The following is a 19,053-nucleotide window of genomic DNA, read 5'->3' on the forward strand; positions in this document are numbered from 1 at the left end:
TGCTGTGTATACAAAGAAATTTTATTACAAAATAATAATAATGTAGGATAATGTTTTGATTCCTATTATTATAAATTAAAGCTAGTTCAATTAAAATTTATTATTTTAATTTCTTCCTTAACCACACACAAATTCTATACGTAAATAGTAATTATGTATTCTTGTAGAACCTATCTTTAAGCTACTCTAACTAAATTGCAACTATTTTAAATCTGTGGGTCATAACTATTTATTTCAATGATTTTTATTATTCAATGTGAGACAAATTGTGTAAAAATTTCTGCTAATTTCTTATTAGTCTGTCACATCCTTTGACATATTACCTTGTATGATATTTATATGCCTCCTTTGCACTATTTTCTTCTAGTCTATAACATATAACAATAATTTTATTATCATTTTTAAATACACGCAGATAAGATGATTATGCTGATTTGTAATTAATGTTATAAATATTGGAATGATTGTTAAACCATTGCCTTATTAAATTTGGAAAATGGGCGTTTGAATGATGCTATTTAAATTGGGCCTCTCTTCTGTGAGATATGTTCTTTTCTCATGTTTGGATAGATAAAGTTCCTTAAAAGTTATGTGTATAATACAGAGTTCATCTTATTTTTTAGCTTCAAGTAGTTTTCCAGCTACGTGTTTGAATATAGAATACTCATGTCCTTACTAGGCTCTTATTATAGTGTTGTCAGGATTGATAGAAAGAAATGTTATTCATCTGAAAATGATAGGATATACATATGGCTACTGGATAAATTAAGGTTTTAGGACAGATAAGTCTCATGAACAAATAGGAATAATAAAATAAGTATTGCATGTTGGGAATGGATATCCAAATATGTAGCTTGAAAATATAATTTGAAGCTAAAAACAAGATGAACTCAGCAGTATATATAAACGTATTGGTCGACAATATCCTCTCAAATGGAAGGGAAAGATATCATGTGGATGAGGTGCCAAACATATTTAAGTACAATAAGTCCAGTGTCCATTCTTCAAATTTAATACAGCAGTAGTTTACCAATTATCCTAATTATTATAGAAATAATTATACAGCAGAATAAGCATATCTGAGCATATTTGAAAATATTTAGAGAATTATTGGTATATGTGTTCAAAACTAGAAGAAGAAGGAATAATCAAGGCAAATAAATGTCATACGAGATGTGCAAGCATGTGAAGTACGGATGAATAAGAAATTAGCAGAAACTTTATACAAATAATCTCACATTGAATAATAAAAATCATTGAAGTAAATAGTTATGAGCTGTGGATTTAAAATAGTTGCAATTTGGTTAGAATAGCTTAAAGATAGGTTCCACAAGAATATGTAATTACTATGTACGTATAGAAATTGTGTATGATTAAGGAAGAAATTAAAATAATATTTTTATTGAACTAACTTTAATTTATAATAATAGGAATCAAAACATTATTAAACATCATTATTATCTTATAATAAAATTTCTTTGTTTACTCAGCAATCTTTCTTACGCATTCACTACTATAACATTATGTCACAATTATTGAAACTATTGGGCCACACAGAAATGCTTTATAAATTAGTCCTTTTCATTCATTGTTCTTTAAGTATTTCTTTCCTGCGATTTAAATTCATGAAGAATTGGATTTAGCCTGTAACAGAAATAAAATAACCACAAAGTATATTTCTTTATAAATTCACAATAATTTTCATTTTGTGTTATTAATTTATACTCATCTGATATATTTTGTCTTCTCTGTTATGTATTAAAATCCTTCCTTCTTTTTCGTAATCGTTTTCCGAAAGTATTATTTTTGTTTACGATCCAAAATTAAGGGTTAATCGCGCCATTTGACAGCTACCGACAAACTCCCTAGAAATCCCTTCGCCCCTCAGATTCCTACTTCCCCTCGCCTATCGCCAGATTATTGGGCTCAGCGTTGCCAAGTCCGCCATGTTGGAAGATACTACGCTGTATAGTTTGTTGGCGAGAATTGAATATATGGGTGTTTCCGATAATGAATCCGATTGGTAATCAGATTTATGAAAGCGCAGAAATGCAACCCAACAAAAATAAAACACTAAAGTCACTATACTAATCCGATTTAGTGAATTGTGTCTAACCGAGCGATCAGCGAACTTGACTTAGCTTTAGTCGCCTGTCACACCTTCGTTTCGTCATTTGTCAGTCGGCAATAGTCGGCATTCTTGTCAGTCTTACCTAGTTTGGTGTGGTCAAATTTTGAAAATGGAAATAGATGATTTGGACGAAAAAAGTAAGTAGATTATATACTGATGCAAAATTAAAATTCTTGTTGGCATGGAAATTAATAGATACCCAGCCATAAAACATTAATTTCATTGAATACTTTACAATTTATATGTCATAAGCATCGAAAAATCATAACTTAGAGGAATGGTTTTATTTATAGATTTACCATCACAATCAACTAGATTTCAATGGACTCCACAAACAATAAAACTACTAATTGACGAAATTAGACAAAATATTCCACTTGTTTATAAAAAGAAGACAATAGAAAAGAAATTTTGGATTCTAATAAGTAAACATTTTAAAGATAAAGGTTACACGATTGATGCAAATCAATGTAGCTTAAAATGGAAAAACTTAAAAATAAAATGTAGAGCAATTAATGATGCTCGAAAGCAAACTGGAGGCTCACCAGTGTATTAGGAATATTTTGATGCGTTGAAAGACTTATTACAACCTTTGCCTGAAATAAGCCCATTATCAATTGCTTCCTGTAGCAAAGGCTTTCAGATGAATACCTTTGATGGATGTTCAGAAGAGCAGTTTGAAAAAAGCAGTCAACTAGGGATGTCCGGTATAATAAGGCGAAATGCAAAAGGTAAAAATGAGAGAGCTTCGCCATACTCAAAATTATTTGATCAAAATGAAAAACACCACAAAGAAAGGATGGTTATGCAGGAAAAATTTTTGAACATATTAGAAAAATATGTAGAAAAATAAAATATGAAGGTAAGAGACAATTTACAGCTAACTTGTATTATAATTGAAAATGGATTTTGGTAAAATAATAAGTAATGTATCTTTAATTTAAACAGTCATTAGAGAGATTTTAGAATTCAGTGAAATTAAATTAATCTTATTTTCACAATTAACAATATAGGTACTTGTGATCCAATGATAAATAATATGTAAAAAGTAGTAATTAAATAATTGTATTTTGTAGAAAAGCACTTTAATAAAGAGCATTTACTGCTTAAAGTACTTTACGTATAGTAAAAGTAGCAGATAGTAAGCATGTTAGTAATTTCTTTGAAAATAATGAAAATGTACTACTTTTTATACTGTATATACCGATTAATTACATTGAATGAAGCGGCTGCTATAGAATTAACTTTATTATACTTTTAATTGTTCATTTTAGTAGTATATTCGTAATTTTGGACTTGTTTCTTATAGAATTCTAAAGTATAAAATGAAATATTAATTATGTCATGATTGGTTTTTTTATTTTCAGGGAATTAAAAATTTTATTTGACTGACTAAGATTAAGATGATTTAAAGAAAAACGTCATTGTGATAAAAATAGTATTATGTTATAGTTACTACGTTTGGTAATGATGAAAAAGCTTTAATTTATAACCTATAATTTTTATTTTAGTTATGAAAAAAGTATGTATCGTTAAGTTTGTTAGTATTTTATTCATTTATTACTAATGTTTCATTGTTCTCAATTTAGTTCCTTTATAACATGCATAAATTATTTTTTAAAAGATACAAAGGGTAATAAAGTAATTTTACTTATATTAAAAGGTATTTATTCTTTTGAAAAAATATGAAAAATTAAAAAGTATTCACAAATAATTTCATATCTGTATTCCATAATATAATCATGGTTTATATAATTATACGATATGTAATAATATCAGTTCTTCCACATATCAAGAAATGTTTACTTTAAGTTATAAACAAAAAGATATATATGTATTCTGCATTCATATTATATCAAGCGAGAGATAATATCTCTTTTATCCGCAGCATCTATAAAATTGTAATCATTATTATCTTCGTCTTCATCATCTTCAACTTCCTCAATATTAAATGGCTCGTCATCATTGTTTATGCAAATATTATGAAGAATACAGCAACATAAAATTACAAGTGGAATCATATCTGTTCGGTACATATATATGAATTTTAGTTTCCGAAATCTTCCTTTTAAAATACCAAACGCTCTTTCAATGGTCATACGTGTAGCTGATAATTTTCTGTTAAAATTTATTTGGATTTCATTTAAATGTCCATTATCAGAATATGGTTTAATCAAATATTGTGTAAGGGGATATGCTGAATCTCCTATTATATGAGTATTGTTGGGAAAGTATCTCTGAGAATCTTGGTTTATTAATTCCCTTATGTCGCTTAAACGCCATACTCTTGCATCATTCACGCTGCCGCACATTCCAGTATAGACATCTATAAACCGCAATTTGTGATCGCAAATACTCTGCAGATGAATGGAGTGAAATCCCTTCCTATTAATATAACTATTACTATATTGAGTCGGAGCACTTATTGGTATATGGGTACCATCAATTGCACCCACTACTCCTGGGAAATTACAAATGGCGCGAAATCTTTCCTCAATTTGTAATAGTTGATTACGGTGAGGCCATTTCATATACTTTCTAATATTGCTTTCTAGAGCAAAACAAACATTAAAAACCACATTCCAAACTGTGTCTTTACTCATCCCAAAACGATCTGCTACAGATCTGGATAAAAACAAGTTACTTTTTAATACAAATTTAAATTATACAGGGTATCTGACTTAGATGTCGCATCTACAAAACAGTATTTAGATTTTTAAATTAGCAATAACTGATATTTCTTAAATTTATTAGATAATACTAAAATTTATTTACACAACAGTTTATTTAGGCCTAGAGTCTGCATAATTTAAATGCAACTCAGTATAGATATAAATAAATTGTGTAAAGCTTGTCATTGCTAAAGAAAATATTTAAATATTGCTCTAATGTTGGCACAAATTAATCAGATACCCTGTTTAGTAAATATCCATATAATTCCAACAAACCTGTAAACTTCTTGATTACCAAGAAACCACAGAGTTTCTGCAATTTGCTTAGCAGGATTCATGTGTCTATTTTCCAATAGAAGCGATCCAATATCTTCAACTAACATTTCAAATGTTTCTTTTGTAACGCGGAAATGTGTTTTGAAATCTATAAAAATGATAAATTAGTATGAATTTGAGATGAAACACGTCACTTATTTTAATCAGCATATTACATATAATAATCAATATTCCTCATATATCTTACCACTTAAAGAATATTGCAAGCAAATATTTTCAAAATAATTGTTAATTTTGATGTGGCTCTCTCTGTTTATGGGTAATAAAAAATTATTACTATCTTCATTTTCAGCTATTTGATTCCAGAGGATAAATATCTGTATTAACTCTCTTTCCATATTTTTACTCTTATTGTAATATTCCTAAAAATAACTATTTTAAATTATTTGTACTATAAAATAGTGTAAGTTTAAAATAAATAAAACCTAGAACCGTACAATTTGGAAAAAAATCTTATCGTGATAAAATTAATTAATTATTCAAATAATAACAAAAATGTTATACTACGACAGACAATTAAAATGCTGCAGCTTAATCTGCAAACATGCGAATTTTCGAAATGACAGCTGTCAAAATAATCAGCACTATATAGATATATACAGATGCGACTAGCCTTGAGTCATCTTTAAGTCCACTCGGTTGAGACACAATTCACTAAATCGGATTAGTATAGTGACTTTAGTGTTTTATTTTTGTTGGGTTGCATTTCTGCGCTTTCATAAATCTGAATACCAATCGGATTCATTATCGGAAACATCCTATGTACCACGCAAAATGTATAGTAAGTGTGATTCACAGAGAACAAACGAAGTATAGTGTTTTAGGTATAATAAGCTCTCAGTGCTTTCGGACGTGTTTAGGCCATTAAAGGTACGATTTCACTTGTCGCTCGTCGCTAGCGACAAATGGTCACGTGGGATAAAGTATACACTTTCTGCGACACTGAAATAAAGTTGAATTTATCCAACTTTTCAGCGACATCGCTAGTATCGCCAGAGATGAAACGGGAGATTGCTCATGCGAGGTCCCGAGGCAATCCCTACCGGTAGGCGGCGCTGGTGTTGGCAAACGCGTGTCTCAGGTCCATCTAACCCCTAACGCCATCTATCGGAAGAGACCACGAAGCACGAGCGTTAAGCTTAGAATAGGGTAAAACATATATGCATTGTTGCCAGAAAGCGGAATAAAGAGAGAGCGGAGATATTTTCTCGGACCTCTCTGTCTTTCTCGCTGTTAGCTTCTAGCAGAAGAGTCGAGGCAAAATCTTTCCGTTTCGCTTTGCCGAAAATCTACCAATATTCGATGTCATTTATATTTGCAGGCCAATGCCTTTATACATGATTTTTTCAGCATATTTATTTATCAGCATTGATTTATTTAAATCAATAATAAATTAAGGAAATGCGTATTTGATATATAATAATTATTTTAACTATAATTTCATCGTTATATTTCGCTTATTTCCGTAAAATCTGAATTTCTTTAGTTTATTATTGATTATTGTAAGTCAATGGCCATTAAAAAAAATTTAATCTTAAAAAAAAAAAGAAAAGTACCGTTCAGGAATCGAACCCGGACCCACAAATCGCCACGCTATTACCTTACCGCCTAGACCACGAGGCTTCTTCAGTGCACCGTAAACAGATAGTCTTTTTAAGGGCTTGAAATCTTCTTTTAAACCATATAAATAAACGAGCAACCGACAGCTTTATTCATTATTATTCTGTCATAATGGTACACAAATTAAGGAATAATTATATTTTGAATAGTTTTCAAAAGCTTTTCCAATAGCCAAGAACGAAGATAAATAATCAACGCTCGCAGTTTCCGTTCTTGGTTATTGGAAAAGCTTTTGAAAATCTACATTATATAATTATTCTTTAATTTGTGTACCATTATGATAGAATAATAATGAATAAAGATGTCGGTTCTTCGTTTATTTATATGGTTCAATAGAAGATTTCAAGCCCTTAAAAAGACTATCTGTTTACGGTGCACTGAAGAAGCCTCGTGGTCTAAGAGGTAAGGCAATCGCGTGGCGATTCGTGGGTCCGGGTTCGATTCCTGATCGGTACTTTTCTTTTTTTTTTAAGATTAAATTTTTTTAAATTGCCATTGACTTACAATAATCAATAATAAACTAAAGAAATGCAGATTTTACGGAAATAGGCGAAATATAACGATGAAATTATAGTTAAAATAATTATTATATATCAAATACGCATTTCCTTAATTTATTATTGATTTAAATAAGTCAATGCTGATAAATAAATATGCTGAAAAAATCATGTATAAAGGCATTGGCCTGCAAATATAAATGACATCGAATATTGGTAGATTTTCGGCAAAGCGAAACGGAAAGATTTTGCCTCGACTCTTCTGCTAGAAGCTAACAGCGAGAAAGACAGAGAGGTCCGAGAAAATATCTCCGCTCTCTCTTTATTCCGCTTTCTGGCAACAATGCATATATGTTTTACCCTATTCTAAGCTTAACGCTCGTGCTTCGTGGTCTCTTCCGATAGATGGCGTTAGGGGTTAGATGGACCTGAGACACGCGTTTGCCAACACCAGCGCCGCCTACCGGTAGGGATTGCCTCGGGACCTCGCATGAGCAATCTCCCGTTTCATCTCTGGTATCGCCCGTATCGCCTGTATCGCTGCTCTGTATACTATGTATTCAACGGAACGGAACAGGTGGATCGTGTGAATTTTAAATTTGAAAAATGGATGGAAATTCAAATTGAAAATACATTTGTCACAATTATAGCAAGCCGATACATATGAAGCTAAAATAATATAATGAATAATTATTGTAATTAATATATAAAAAACGTTGAATATAATTAACCCAAAAAACAGGCTTTGCTTGTAAAATAATACGGCATATATACAGAGTGAAGCTGTTATACCGCCCTAGAATATAGATGCGGAAAGACGAGTATCTCTTTAATTATAAAAGATATTCAATTTGTGCATAGGACATTCTCGAATCCTCTTGTTATTTGCTTTCGCAAAGGTCATATAAAAAAATTGAATATCTCTTATAGTTAAAAAGATATGCATCTTTTTCTACTAATGTTTAGGGGCGGTTTAAGTTCCTCACCCTGTACAGATTTCTTACTAAAAACAGAATCTTAAATTGTAACATTTTTATTACAAAATAAATTCAATTAAGTTTTATTATGAGTAACATGTAGCAACAATGAATTTTACTAATAAAATTATCAAACTAAGGATAATTATAACTTTACTAATGTAAATTATTATTTTCTGATATATGAACTATATAATTTTCATCCTCTCATGCTATATAGGAAAATGAAGGAAATATTTTCATAACAAGGATTTAAGAAAACACATTCATTTCAAATATATATGAAACCTTTATTAATTCCTCATTCAATATATGTGCATACCTCATAACTTTTGATTATTATTTGAATATTCACAATTTTTTTATACATGCAAATTAAATTCAAATGTCATACACCATAACACGACACCACAGTCACTACCCCTAAGAAACCATTATGCGATTGCTGCTAGCGATTACCCGTTTCCTTCGTTCCTACATTCAGAACCCGCCTCAGAATATGTCGCTGCTAGCGACGAGCGACAAGCGACAAGTGAAAACATAGGAGAGATAAACTGCATATTCTGTCGCTAGTGTAGTGCAGTTTGAAAAATCCGAGTCTTTTAGTGTCAGTCGTGAAGTGCTCGTCGCGTAGTGCGGTTCTCCTGCGTAGTGTTCGTTAAAAAGAAATCGCGTAGCGCACAGCTGCTTCAAAAATCCGAGTCTGTAGTGTCAGTCGTGAACTGCTCGTCGCGTAGTGCGGTTGTCCCGGTAGTGTACGTTTAAAAGAAATCGCGTAGCGCACTGCTACTTTAAAAATCCGAGTCTGTAGTGTCAGTCGTGAACTGCTCGTCGCGTAGTGCGGTTTTCCTGCGTAGTGTACGTTAAAAAGAAATCGCGTAGCGCACTGCTGATTTAAAAATCCGAGTCTGTAGTGTCAGTCGTGAACTGCTCGTCGCGTAGTGCGGTTGTCCCGGTAGTGTACGTTAAAAAGTAATCGCGTAGCGCACTGCTACTTTAAAAATCCAAGTCTCGAAGTGTCAGTTGTGAAGTGCTCGTCACGTAGTGCGGTTCTCTCGCGTAGTGTTCGTTAAAAAGAAATCGCGTAGCGCACATCTGCTTCAAAAATCCGAGTCTGTAGTGTCAGTCGTGAACTGCTCGTCGCGTAGTGCGGTTGTCCCGGTAGTGTACGTTTAAAAGAAATCGCGTAGCGCACTGCTACTTTAAAAATCCAAGTCTCGAAGTGTCAGTTGTGTAGTGCTCGTCGCGTAATGCGGTTCTCTCGCGTAGTGTTCGTTAAAAAGAAATCGCGTAGCGCAATGCTATTTTAAAAATCCGAGTCTGTAGTGTCAGTCGTGAACTGCTCGTCGCGTAGTGCGGTTGTCCCGGTAGTGTACGTTAAAAAGTAATCGCGTAGCGCACTGCTACTTTAAAAATCCAAGTCTCGAAGTGTCAGTTGTGAAGTGCTCGTCGCGTAGTGCGGTTCTCTCGCGTAGTGTTCGTTAAAAAGAAATCGCGTAGCGCACAGCTGCTTCAAAAATCCGAGTCTGTAGTGTCAGTCGTGAACTGCTCGTCGCGTAGTGCGGTTGTCCCGGTAGTGTACGTTAAAAAGAAATCGCGTAGCGCACTGCTACTTTAAAAATCCAAGTCTCGAAGTGTCAGTTGTGTAGTGCTCGTCGCGTAATGCGGTTCTCTCGCGTAGTGTTCGTTAAAAAGAAATCGCGTAGCGCAATGCTACTTTAAAAATCCGAGTCTGTAGTGTCAGTCGTGAAGTGCTCGTCGCGTAGTGCGGTTCTCCTGCGTAGTGTTCGTTAAAAAGAGATCACGTAGCGCACAGCTGCTTCAAAAATCCGAGTCTGTAGTGTCAGTCGTGAACTGCTCGTCGCGTAGTGCGGTTGTCCCTGTAGTGTACGTTTAAAAGAAATAGCGTAGCGCACTGCTACTTTAAAAATCCGAGTCTGTAGTGTCAGTCGTGAACTGCTCGTCGCGTAGTGCGGTTTTCCTGCGTAGTGTACGTTAAAAAGAAATCGCGTAGCGCACTGCTGATTTAAAAATCCGAGTCTGTAGTGTCAGTCGTGAACTGCTCGTCGCGTAGTGCGGTTGTCCCGGTAGTGTACGTTAAAAAGTAATCGCGTAGCGCACTGCTACTTTAAAAATCCAAGTCTCGTAGTGTCAGTTGTGAAGTGATCGTCGTGTAGTGCGGTTCTCTCGCGTAGTGTTCGTTAAAAAGAAATCGCGTAGCGCACAGCTGCTTCAAAAATCCGAGTCTGTAGTGTCAGTCGTGAACTGCTCGTCGCGTAGTGCGGTTGTCCCGGTAGTGTACGTTAAAAAGAAATCGCGTAGCGCACTGCTACTTTAAAAATCCAAGTCTCGAAGTGTCAGTTGTGTAGTGCTCGTCGCGTAATGCGGTTCTCTCGCGTAGTGTTCGTTAAAAAGAAATCGCGTAGCTCAATGCTACTTTAAAAATCCGAGTCTGTAGTGTCAGTCGTGAAGTGCTCGTCGCGTAGTGCGGTTCTCCTGCGTAGTGTTCGTTAAAAAGAAATCGCGTAGCGCACAGCTGCTTCAAAAATCCGAGTCTGTAGTGTCAGTCGTGAACTGCTCGTCGCGTAGTGCGGTTGTCCCGGTAGTGTACGTTTAAAAGAAATCGCGTAGCGCACTGCTACTTTAAAAATCCGGGTCTGTAGTGTCAGTCGTGAACTGCTCGTCGCGTAGTGCGGTTTTCCTGCGTAGTGTACGTTAAAAAGAAATCGCGTAGCGCACTGCTGATTTAAAAATCCGAGTCTGTAGTGTCAGTCGTGAACTGCTCGTCGCGTAGTGCGGTTGTCCCGGTAGTGTACGTTAAAAAGTAATCGCGTAGCGCACTGCTACTTTAAAAATCCAAGTCTCGAAGTGTCAGTTGTGAAGTGGTCGTCGCGTAGTGCGGTTCTCTCGCGTAGTGTTCGTTAAAAAGAAATCGCGTAGCGCACAGCTGCTTCAAAAATCCGAGTCTGTAGTGTCAGTCGTGAACTGCTCGTCGCGTAGTGCGGTTCTCCTGCGTAGTGTTCGTTAAAAAGAAATCGCGTAGCGCACAGCTGCTTCAAAAATCCGAGTCTGTAGTGTCAGTCGTGAACTGCTCGTCGCGTAGTGCGGTTGTCCCGGTAGTGTACGTTAAAAAGAAATCGCGTAGCGCACTGCTACTTTAAAAATCCGAGTCTGTAGTGTCAGTCGTGAACTGCTCGTCGCGTAGTGCGGTTTTCCTGCGTAGTGTACGTTAAAAAGAAATCGCGTAGCGCACTGCTACTTTAAAAATCCGAGTCTGTAGTGTCAGTCGTGAACTGCTCGTCGCGTAGTGCGGTTGTCCCGGTAGTGTACGTTAAAAAGAAATCGCGTCGCGTAGTGCCTTTTGAATAATCCGAGTTTCGTAGTGTCAGTCGATAAGTGTTTGTCGCGGAGTGCGGTTGTCCCGCATAGGACACGTTAAAAAAAATCGCGTCGCGCACTGCTGATTTAAAAATCAGAATCTGGAGTGATAGTCGTGAACTGCTCGTCGCGTAATGCGGTTCTTCCGCGTAGTGTTCGTTAAAAAGAAATCGCGTAGCGCACTGCTACTTCAAAAATCCGAGTCTGTAGTGTCAGTCGTGAAGTGCTCGTCGCGTAGTGCGGTTCTCCTGCGTAGTGTTCGTTAAAAAGAAATCGCGTTGCGCACTGCTACTTTAAAAATCCAAGTCTCGAAGTGTCAGTTGTGTAGTGCTCGTCGCGTAATGCGGTTCTCTCGCGTAGTGTTCGTTAAAAAGAAATCGCGTAGCGCAATGCTACTTTAAAAATCCGAGTCTGTAGTGTCAGTCGTGAAGTGCTCGTCGCGTAGTGCGGTTCTCCTGCGTAGTGTTCGTTAAAAAGAGATCACGTAGCGCACAGCTGCTTCAAAAATCCGAGTCTGTAGTGTCAGTCGTGAACTGCTCGTCGCGTAGTGCGGTTGTCCCTGTAGTGTACGTTTAAAAGAAATAGCGTAGCGCACTGCTACTTTAAAAATCCGAGTCTGTAGTGTCAGTCGTGAACTGCTCGTCGCGTAGTGCGGTTTTCCTGCGTAGTGTACGTTAAAAAGAAATCGCGTAGCGCACTGCTGATTTAAAAATCCGAGTCTGTAGTGTCAGTCGTGAACTGCTCGTCGCGTAGTGCGGTTGTCCCGGTAGTGTACGTTAAAAAGTAATCGCGTAGCGCACTGCTACTTTAAAAATCCAAGTCTCGAAGTGTCAGTTGTGAAGTGCTCGTCACGTAGTGCGGTTCTCTCGCGTAGTGTTCGTTAAAAAGAAATCGCGTAGCGCACATCTGCTTCAAAAATCCGAGTCTGTAGTGTCAGTCGTGAACTGCTCGTCGCGTAGTGCGGTTGTCCCGGTAGTGTACGTTTAAAAGAAATCGCGTAGCGCACTGCTACTTTAAAAATCCAAGTCTCGAAGTGTCAGTTGTGTAGTGCTCGTCGCGTAATGCGGTTCTCTCGCGTAGTGTTCGTTAAAAAGAAATCGCGTAGCGCAATGCTATTTTAAAAATCCGAGTCTGTAGTGTCAGTCGTGAACTGCTCGTCGCGTAGTGCGGTTGTCCCGGTAGTGTACGTTAAAAAGTAATCGCGTAGCGCACTGCTACTTTAAAAATCCAAGTCTCGAAGTGTCAGTTGTGAAGTGCTCGTCGCGTAGTGCGGTTCTCTCGCGTAGTGTTCGTTAAAAAGAAATCGCGTAGCGCACAGCTGCTTCAAAAATCCGAGTCTGTAGTGTCAGTCGTGAACTGCTCGTCGCGTAGTGCGGTTGTCCCGGTAGTGTACGTTAAAAAGAAATCGCGTAGCGCACTGCTACTTTAAAAATCCAAGTCTCGAAGTGTCAGTTGTGTAGTGCTCGTCGCGTAATGCGGTTCTCTCGCGTAGTGTTCGTTAAAAAGAAATCGCGTAGCGCAATGCTACTTTAAAAATCCGAGTCTGTAGTGTCAGTCGTGAAGTGCTCGTCGCGTAGTGCGGTTCTCCTGCGTAGTGTTCGTTAAAAAGAGATCACGTAGCGCACAGCTGCTTCAAAAATCCGAGTCTGTAGTGTCAGTCGTGAACTGCTCGTCGCGTAGTGCGGTTGTCCCTGTAGTGTACGTTTAAAAGAAATAGCGTAGCGCACTGCTACTTTAAAAATCCGAGTCTGTAGTGTCAGTCGTGAACTGCTCGTCGCGTAGTGCGGTTTTCCTGCGTAGTGTACGTTAAAAAGAAATCGCGTAGCGCACTGCTGATTTAAAAATCCGAGTCTGTAGTGTCAGTCGTGAACTGCTCGTCGCGTAGTGCGGTTGTCCCGGTAGTGTACGTTAAAAAGTAATCGCGTAGCGCACTGCTACTTTAAAAATCCAAGTCTCGTAGTGTCAGTTGTGAAGTGATCGTCGTGTAGTGCGGTTCTCTCGCGTAGTGTTCGTTAAAAAGAAATCGCGTAGCGCACAGCTGCTTCAAAAATCCGAGTCTGTAGTGTCAGTCGTGAACTGCTCGTCGCGTAGTGCGGTTGTCCCGGTAGTGTACGTTAAAAAGAAATCGCGTAGCGCACTGCTACTTTAAAAATCCAAGTCTCGAAGTGTCAGTTGTGTAGTGCTCGTCGCGTAATGCGGTTCTCTCGCGTAGTGTTCGTTAAAAAGAAATCGCGTAGCTCAATGCTACTTTAAAAATCCGAGTCTGTAGTGTCAGTCGTGAAGTGCTCGTCGCGTAGTGCGGTTCTCCTGCGTAGTGTTCGTTAAAAAGAAATCGCGTAGCGCACAGCTGCTTCAAAAATCCGAGTCTGTAGTGTCAGTCGTGAACTGCTCGTCGCGTAGTGCGGTTGTCCCGGTAGTGTACGTTTAAAAGAAATCGCGTAGCGCACTGCTACTTTAAAAATCCGGGTCTGTAGTGTCAGTCGTGAACTGCTCGTCGCGTAGTGCGGTTTTCCTGCGTAGTGTACGTTAAAAAGAAATCGCGTAGCGCACTGCTGATTTAAAAATCCGAGTCTGTAGTGTCAGTCGTGAACTGCTCGTCGCGTAGTGCGGTTGTCCCGGTAGTGTACGTTAAAAAGTAATCGCGTAGCGCACTGCTACTTTAAAAATCCAAGTCTCGAAGTGTCAGTTGTGAAGTGGTCGTCGCGTAGTGCGGTTCTCTCGCGTAGTGTTCGTTAAAAAGAAATCGCGTAGCGCACAGCTGCTTCAAAAATCCGAGTCTGTAGTGTCAGTCGTGAACTGCTCGTCGCGTAGTGCGGTTCTCCTGCGTAGTGTTCGTTAAAAAGAAATCGCGTAGCGCACAGCTGCTTCAAAAATCCGAGTCTGTAGTGTCAGTCGTGAACTGCTCGTCGCGTAGTGCGGTTGTCCCGGTAGTGTACGTTAAAAAGAAATCGCGTAGCGCACTGCTACTTTAAAAATCCGAGTCTGTAGTGTCAGTCGTGAACTGCTCGTCGCGTAGTGCGGTTTTCCTGCGTAGTGTACGTTAAAAAGAAATCGCGTAGCGCACTGCTACTTTAAAAATCCGAGTCTGTAGTGTCAGTCGTGAACTGCTCGTCGCGTAGTGCGGTTGTCCCGGTAGTGTACGTTAAAAAGAAATCGCGTCGCGTAGTGCCTTTTGAATAATCCGAGTTTCGTAGTGTCAGTCGATAAGTGTTTGTCGCGGAGTGCGGTTGTCCCGCATAGGACACGTTAAAAAAAATCGCGTCGCGCACTGCTGATTTAAAAATCAGAATCTGGAGTGATAGTCGTGAACTGCTCGTCGCGTAATGCGGTTCTTCCGCGTAGTGTTCGTTAAAAAGAAATCGCGTAGCGCACTGCTACTTCAAAAATCCGAGTCTGTAGTGTCAGTCGTGAAGTGCTCGTCGCGTAGTGCGGTTCTCCTGCGTAGTGTTCGTTAAAAAGAAATCGCGTTGCGCACTGCTGATTTAAAAATCCGCGTCTCGTAGTGTCAGTCGTGAGCTGCTCGTCGCGTAGTGCGGTTGTCGCGAGAAGTGTACCTTAAAAAGAATTCGCGCAGTGCCGTTTAAAAATCATTTTTTCGCGAGTGCATAACGTCAGCGTCCTCATCTCCATCGTCATCATAAACGCCATTATCATCGCCATCAACATCACCATTCCCATCTTCGGTATTATCGCAGAATATGTATGAATTATGGCTGGGAATTCGCTGAATGAGTGAGTCCCACGGGTAAAACCGTGGAAATTTTTTTTATTAACTAAAGAATGACCAAAAACCTATCAGTAGGTTACAGTTGGCCATTCTTCGGTTAAAATCATTTCTTGTTTTGTTTTTAATGTTTTTCAGATCCTCCGTATCGTCTATTTCTATTTTGCGCTTATTTTCTGTTTTTCATTAGGTTTAGATTGGCGTTATATGTAGGCTCTTTAGCTTTGTGAATTAGATAGTCATTATAGTTTTCGGTATTAGGTAGGGTATCATTTTCAGGTTTCTTAATTCCTTTTAAAATAAAGGGAATCACCTCAACTTCATTTTCCACGGAGATTCTATCTTCCCACACGTCCAGTTCAACTAATAAAGGCACATCTTAATTGAATTAACGTTCACTCTCTCGAGAGAAAGATGCATCTCAATTAATAACTAGAATCAAATACCATTTTCCCTTTTTTTTTAAAATCGTATGTTTTTGGTAGAATCTTCGTATTAAATACCATTTTTGCCAGTTCTTGAAATTCCAAATTATAAAATGAAATATGGAAATATTTTGTTTGAAAAACCTTCCATATTTCAGGTTAAATACTCGTTTTTTCAAATTTTATTAACATTTCTTATTTTCAGGTGGAGTGGAAGCGGACTATTCCTAGTGGCAAAACAGTCCAATATCGATATATATTCGATATGGAATTCATACCAACCCTGTACCCTTTTCTCCATCAGTTGGAGAAAGACAAACCATTATTTGGAGTCAAACCGTCATCAGAGGAGGACGTACTGACAAATATCCTAATTATTTTTCTACTTTTCATACTTGCTTAATTTTTTTAAGTTTTAAGAGGGACAAGTATAGGGCAAGGCTGTCAACGAGTAAGGCTTAATTACCTGTCCGTTTACTTAAGTCCACATTTATTTAAATAATTTCAAGGATAGATAAATTTAATCTTATTATTTTCATTCATTGTTAATTCAAGTACAGGTGTTTATTGAGAAGTGGACTCTCGAGTGTCAACTGGCTCGGGCTGATCCTCCTTCAGTGACTATCAACTCTTACTTACTTTGTCCTTGTGGACTCTCGATGTTGGCTCATTAAGTTCACCTAATAGGGGTCCATCTTTATTGATGTGTAAATCGTTTCCTCGACGTAGTAGTTCTTCGTGTGACAACTCGGATCCACACCAAGGGACAAAGAAAGTAAGGGTTATTAGTCACTGAGGAGAGTATCAGCCGTGATCTGGTCGACCTTTGTGTGAATTAACATTCACGCTCGAGAGGAGGAAGCTTCTCAACTAACCGCTGGAAAGATGTAACAATTTCGTTAGCTTCTCTGTTCATTCACTTTTTGTAGCATGCTTCATTAATTTATATCTTTGTCTGTCCTTGAAATTCCCAATTAGAATCTGAAATGTGGAAATATTTTCCTTGAAAATCCTTCCACATTTCGGGTTGAATACTCGTTTTTTCAATTTTATTTTTGTTTTCTTTCTGTTTCAGTTGGAGCGGGAGAGAGCCATGGATAGTGACCGCATTTTCCCAATATCGACATAAATCCAACACTAATCATGCGCCATTGCCATCCTGGGTTGGACCAAGTCAAACCCTCACTTGGAATCGGGACATCATCGGGAGAGGACGTACTGGCAAATAATCTATTTTTTTATTTCTCATACTTGTTTAATTTATTTTATGTTTTAGGAAGGACTCTTGTAGGACAAGGCTGTCAACGAGTAGGGCTTAATTACCAGTCTGTTTACTTAAGTCCACATTTATTTAAATAATTTCAAGGATAGATAAATTTAATCTTATTATTTTCATTCATTGTTAATTCAAGTACAGGTGTTTATTGAGAAGTGGACTCTCGAGTGTCAACTGGCTCGGGCTGATCCTCCTTCAGCGACTATCAACCCTTACTTACTTTGTCCTTGTGGACTCTCGATGTTGGCTCATTAAGTTCACCTAATAGGGGTCCATCTTTATTGATGTGTAAATCGTTTCCTCGACGTAGTAGTTCTTCGTGTGACAACTCGGATCCACACCAAGGGACAAAGAAAGTAAGGGTTATTAGTCACTGAGGAGAGTATCAGCCGTGATCTGGTCGACCTATGTGTGAATTAACATTCACGCTCGAGAGGAGGAAGCTTCTCAACTAACCGCTGGAAAGAAGTAACAATTTCGTTAGCTTCTCTGTTCATTCACTTTTTTTAGCATGCTTTATTAATTTATATCTTTGTCTGTCTTTGAAATTCCTAATTAGAATCTGAAATGTGGGAATATTTTCCTTGAAAATACTTCCACATTTCGGGTTGAATTCTCGTTTTTTTCCAAATTTATTCTAATTTTTTTGTTTGTTTCAGGTCGAGCGCTAGAGGACCATGGATAGTGACCCCGTATCCAATAACGACATAAACCCTATAACGAATCGACACCAATCATGCGCCATTACCATCCTGGGTTGGAGTGAGTCAAACCATCATTCGGAATCGAGCCGTCGTTGGAGGAAGACGTACAGGCAAATACATTCTTTTCTTATTTCTCATACTTGTTTAATTTATTTTATGTTTTAGGAAGGACGCTTATAGGACAAGGCTACCAAGGAGTAGGAAGTAAACACTCTCCGTTTACTTAAGTCCACATTTATTTAAATAATTTCAAGGATAGGCAAATTTACTTTTATTACTTTCATTCATTGTTAATTCAAGTACAGGTGTTTATTGAGAAGTGGACTCTCGAGTGTCAACTGGCTCGGGCTGATCCTCCTTCAGCGACTATCAACCCTTACTTACTTTGTCCTTGTGGACTCTCGACGTTGGCTCATTAAGTTCACCTAATAGGGGTCCATCTTTATTGATGTGTAAATCGTTTCCTCGACGTAGTAGTTCTTCGTGTGACAACTCGGATCCACACCAAGGGACAAAGAAAGTAAGGGTAATTAGTCACTGAGGAGAGTATCAGTCATGATCTAGTTGACCTTTGTGTGAATTAACATTCACGCTCGAGAGGAGGAAGCTTTTCAATTAACCGCTGGAAAGAAGTAACAATTTCGTTAGCTTCTGTTTTCATTCACTTTTTGTAGCATGCTTTATTAATTTATATCTTTGTCTGTCTTTGAAATTCCTAATTAGAATCTGAAATGTGGGAATATTTTCCTTGAAAATCCTTCCACATTTCGGGTTGAATTCTCGTTTTTTTCCAAATTTATTCTAATTTTTTTGTTTGTTTCAGGTCGAGCGCTAGAGGACCATGGATAGTGACCCCGTATCCAATAACGACATAAACCCTATAACGAATCGACACCAATCATGCGCCATTACCATCCTGGGTTGGAGTGAGTCAAACCATCATTCGGAATCGAGCCGTCGTTGGAGGAAGACGTACAGGCAAATACATTCTTTTCTTATTTCTCATACTTGTTTAATTTATTTTATGTTTTAGGAAGGACGCTTATAGGACAAGGCTACCAAGGAGTAGGAAGTAAACACTCTCCGTTTACTTAAGTCCACATTTATTTAAATAATTTCAAGGATAGATAAATTTAATCTTATTATTTTCATTCATTGTTAATTCAAGTACAGGTGTTTATTGAGAAGTGGACTCTCGAGTGTCAACTGGCTCGGGCTGATCCTCCTTCAGTGACTATCAACTCTTACTTACTTTGTCCTTGTGGACTCTCGATGTTGGCTCATTAAGTTCACCTAATAGGGGTCCATCTTTA

General features: G+C 37.8%; 1 protein-coding gene across 1 annotated transcript; it reads right to left on the bottom strand.

Annotated features, from left to right (window-relative positions):
• Positions 1 to 3,852: 3,852 nt before the first annotated feature.
• On the bottom strand, positions 3,853 to 5,477 carry LOC136782520 (uncharacterized). Its single transcript, XM_066742007.1, has 3 exons — positions 5,327 to 5,477; positions 5,080 to 5,227; positions 3,853 to 4,756 (listed from the first exon to the last, which is right to left on the bottom strand). The coding sequence occupies exons 1-3, from the start codon at positions 5,475 to 5,477 to the stop codon at positions 3,982 to 3,984; spliced, it is 1,074 nt and encodes a 357-aa protein (XP_066598104.1). The 3' UTR covers positions 3,853 to 3,981.
• Positions 5,478 to 19,053: the final 13,576 nt, after the last annotated feature.

This window comes from Prorops nasuta, unplaced genomic scaffold (genome assembly GCF_024137725.1).
Source record: "Prorops nasuta isolate Cenicafe-Biocafe unplaced genomic scaffold, Cenicafe_Pnas_1.2 PNAS00027, whole genome shotgun sequence".
NCBI classification, from domain to species: Eukaryota; Metazoa; Arthropoda; class Insecta; order Hymenoptera; family Bethylidae; genus Prorops; species Prorops nasuta.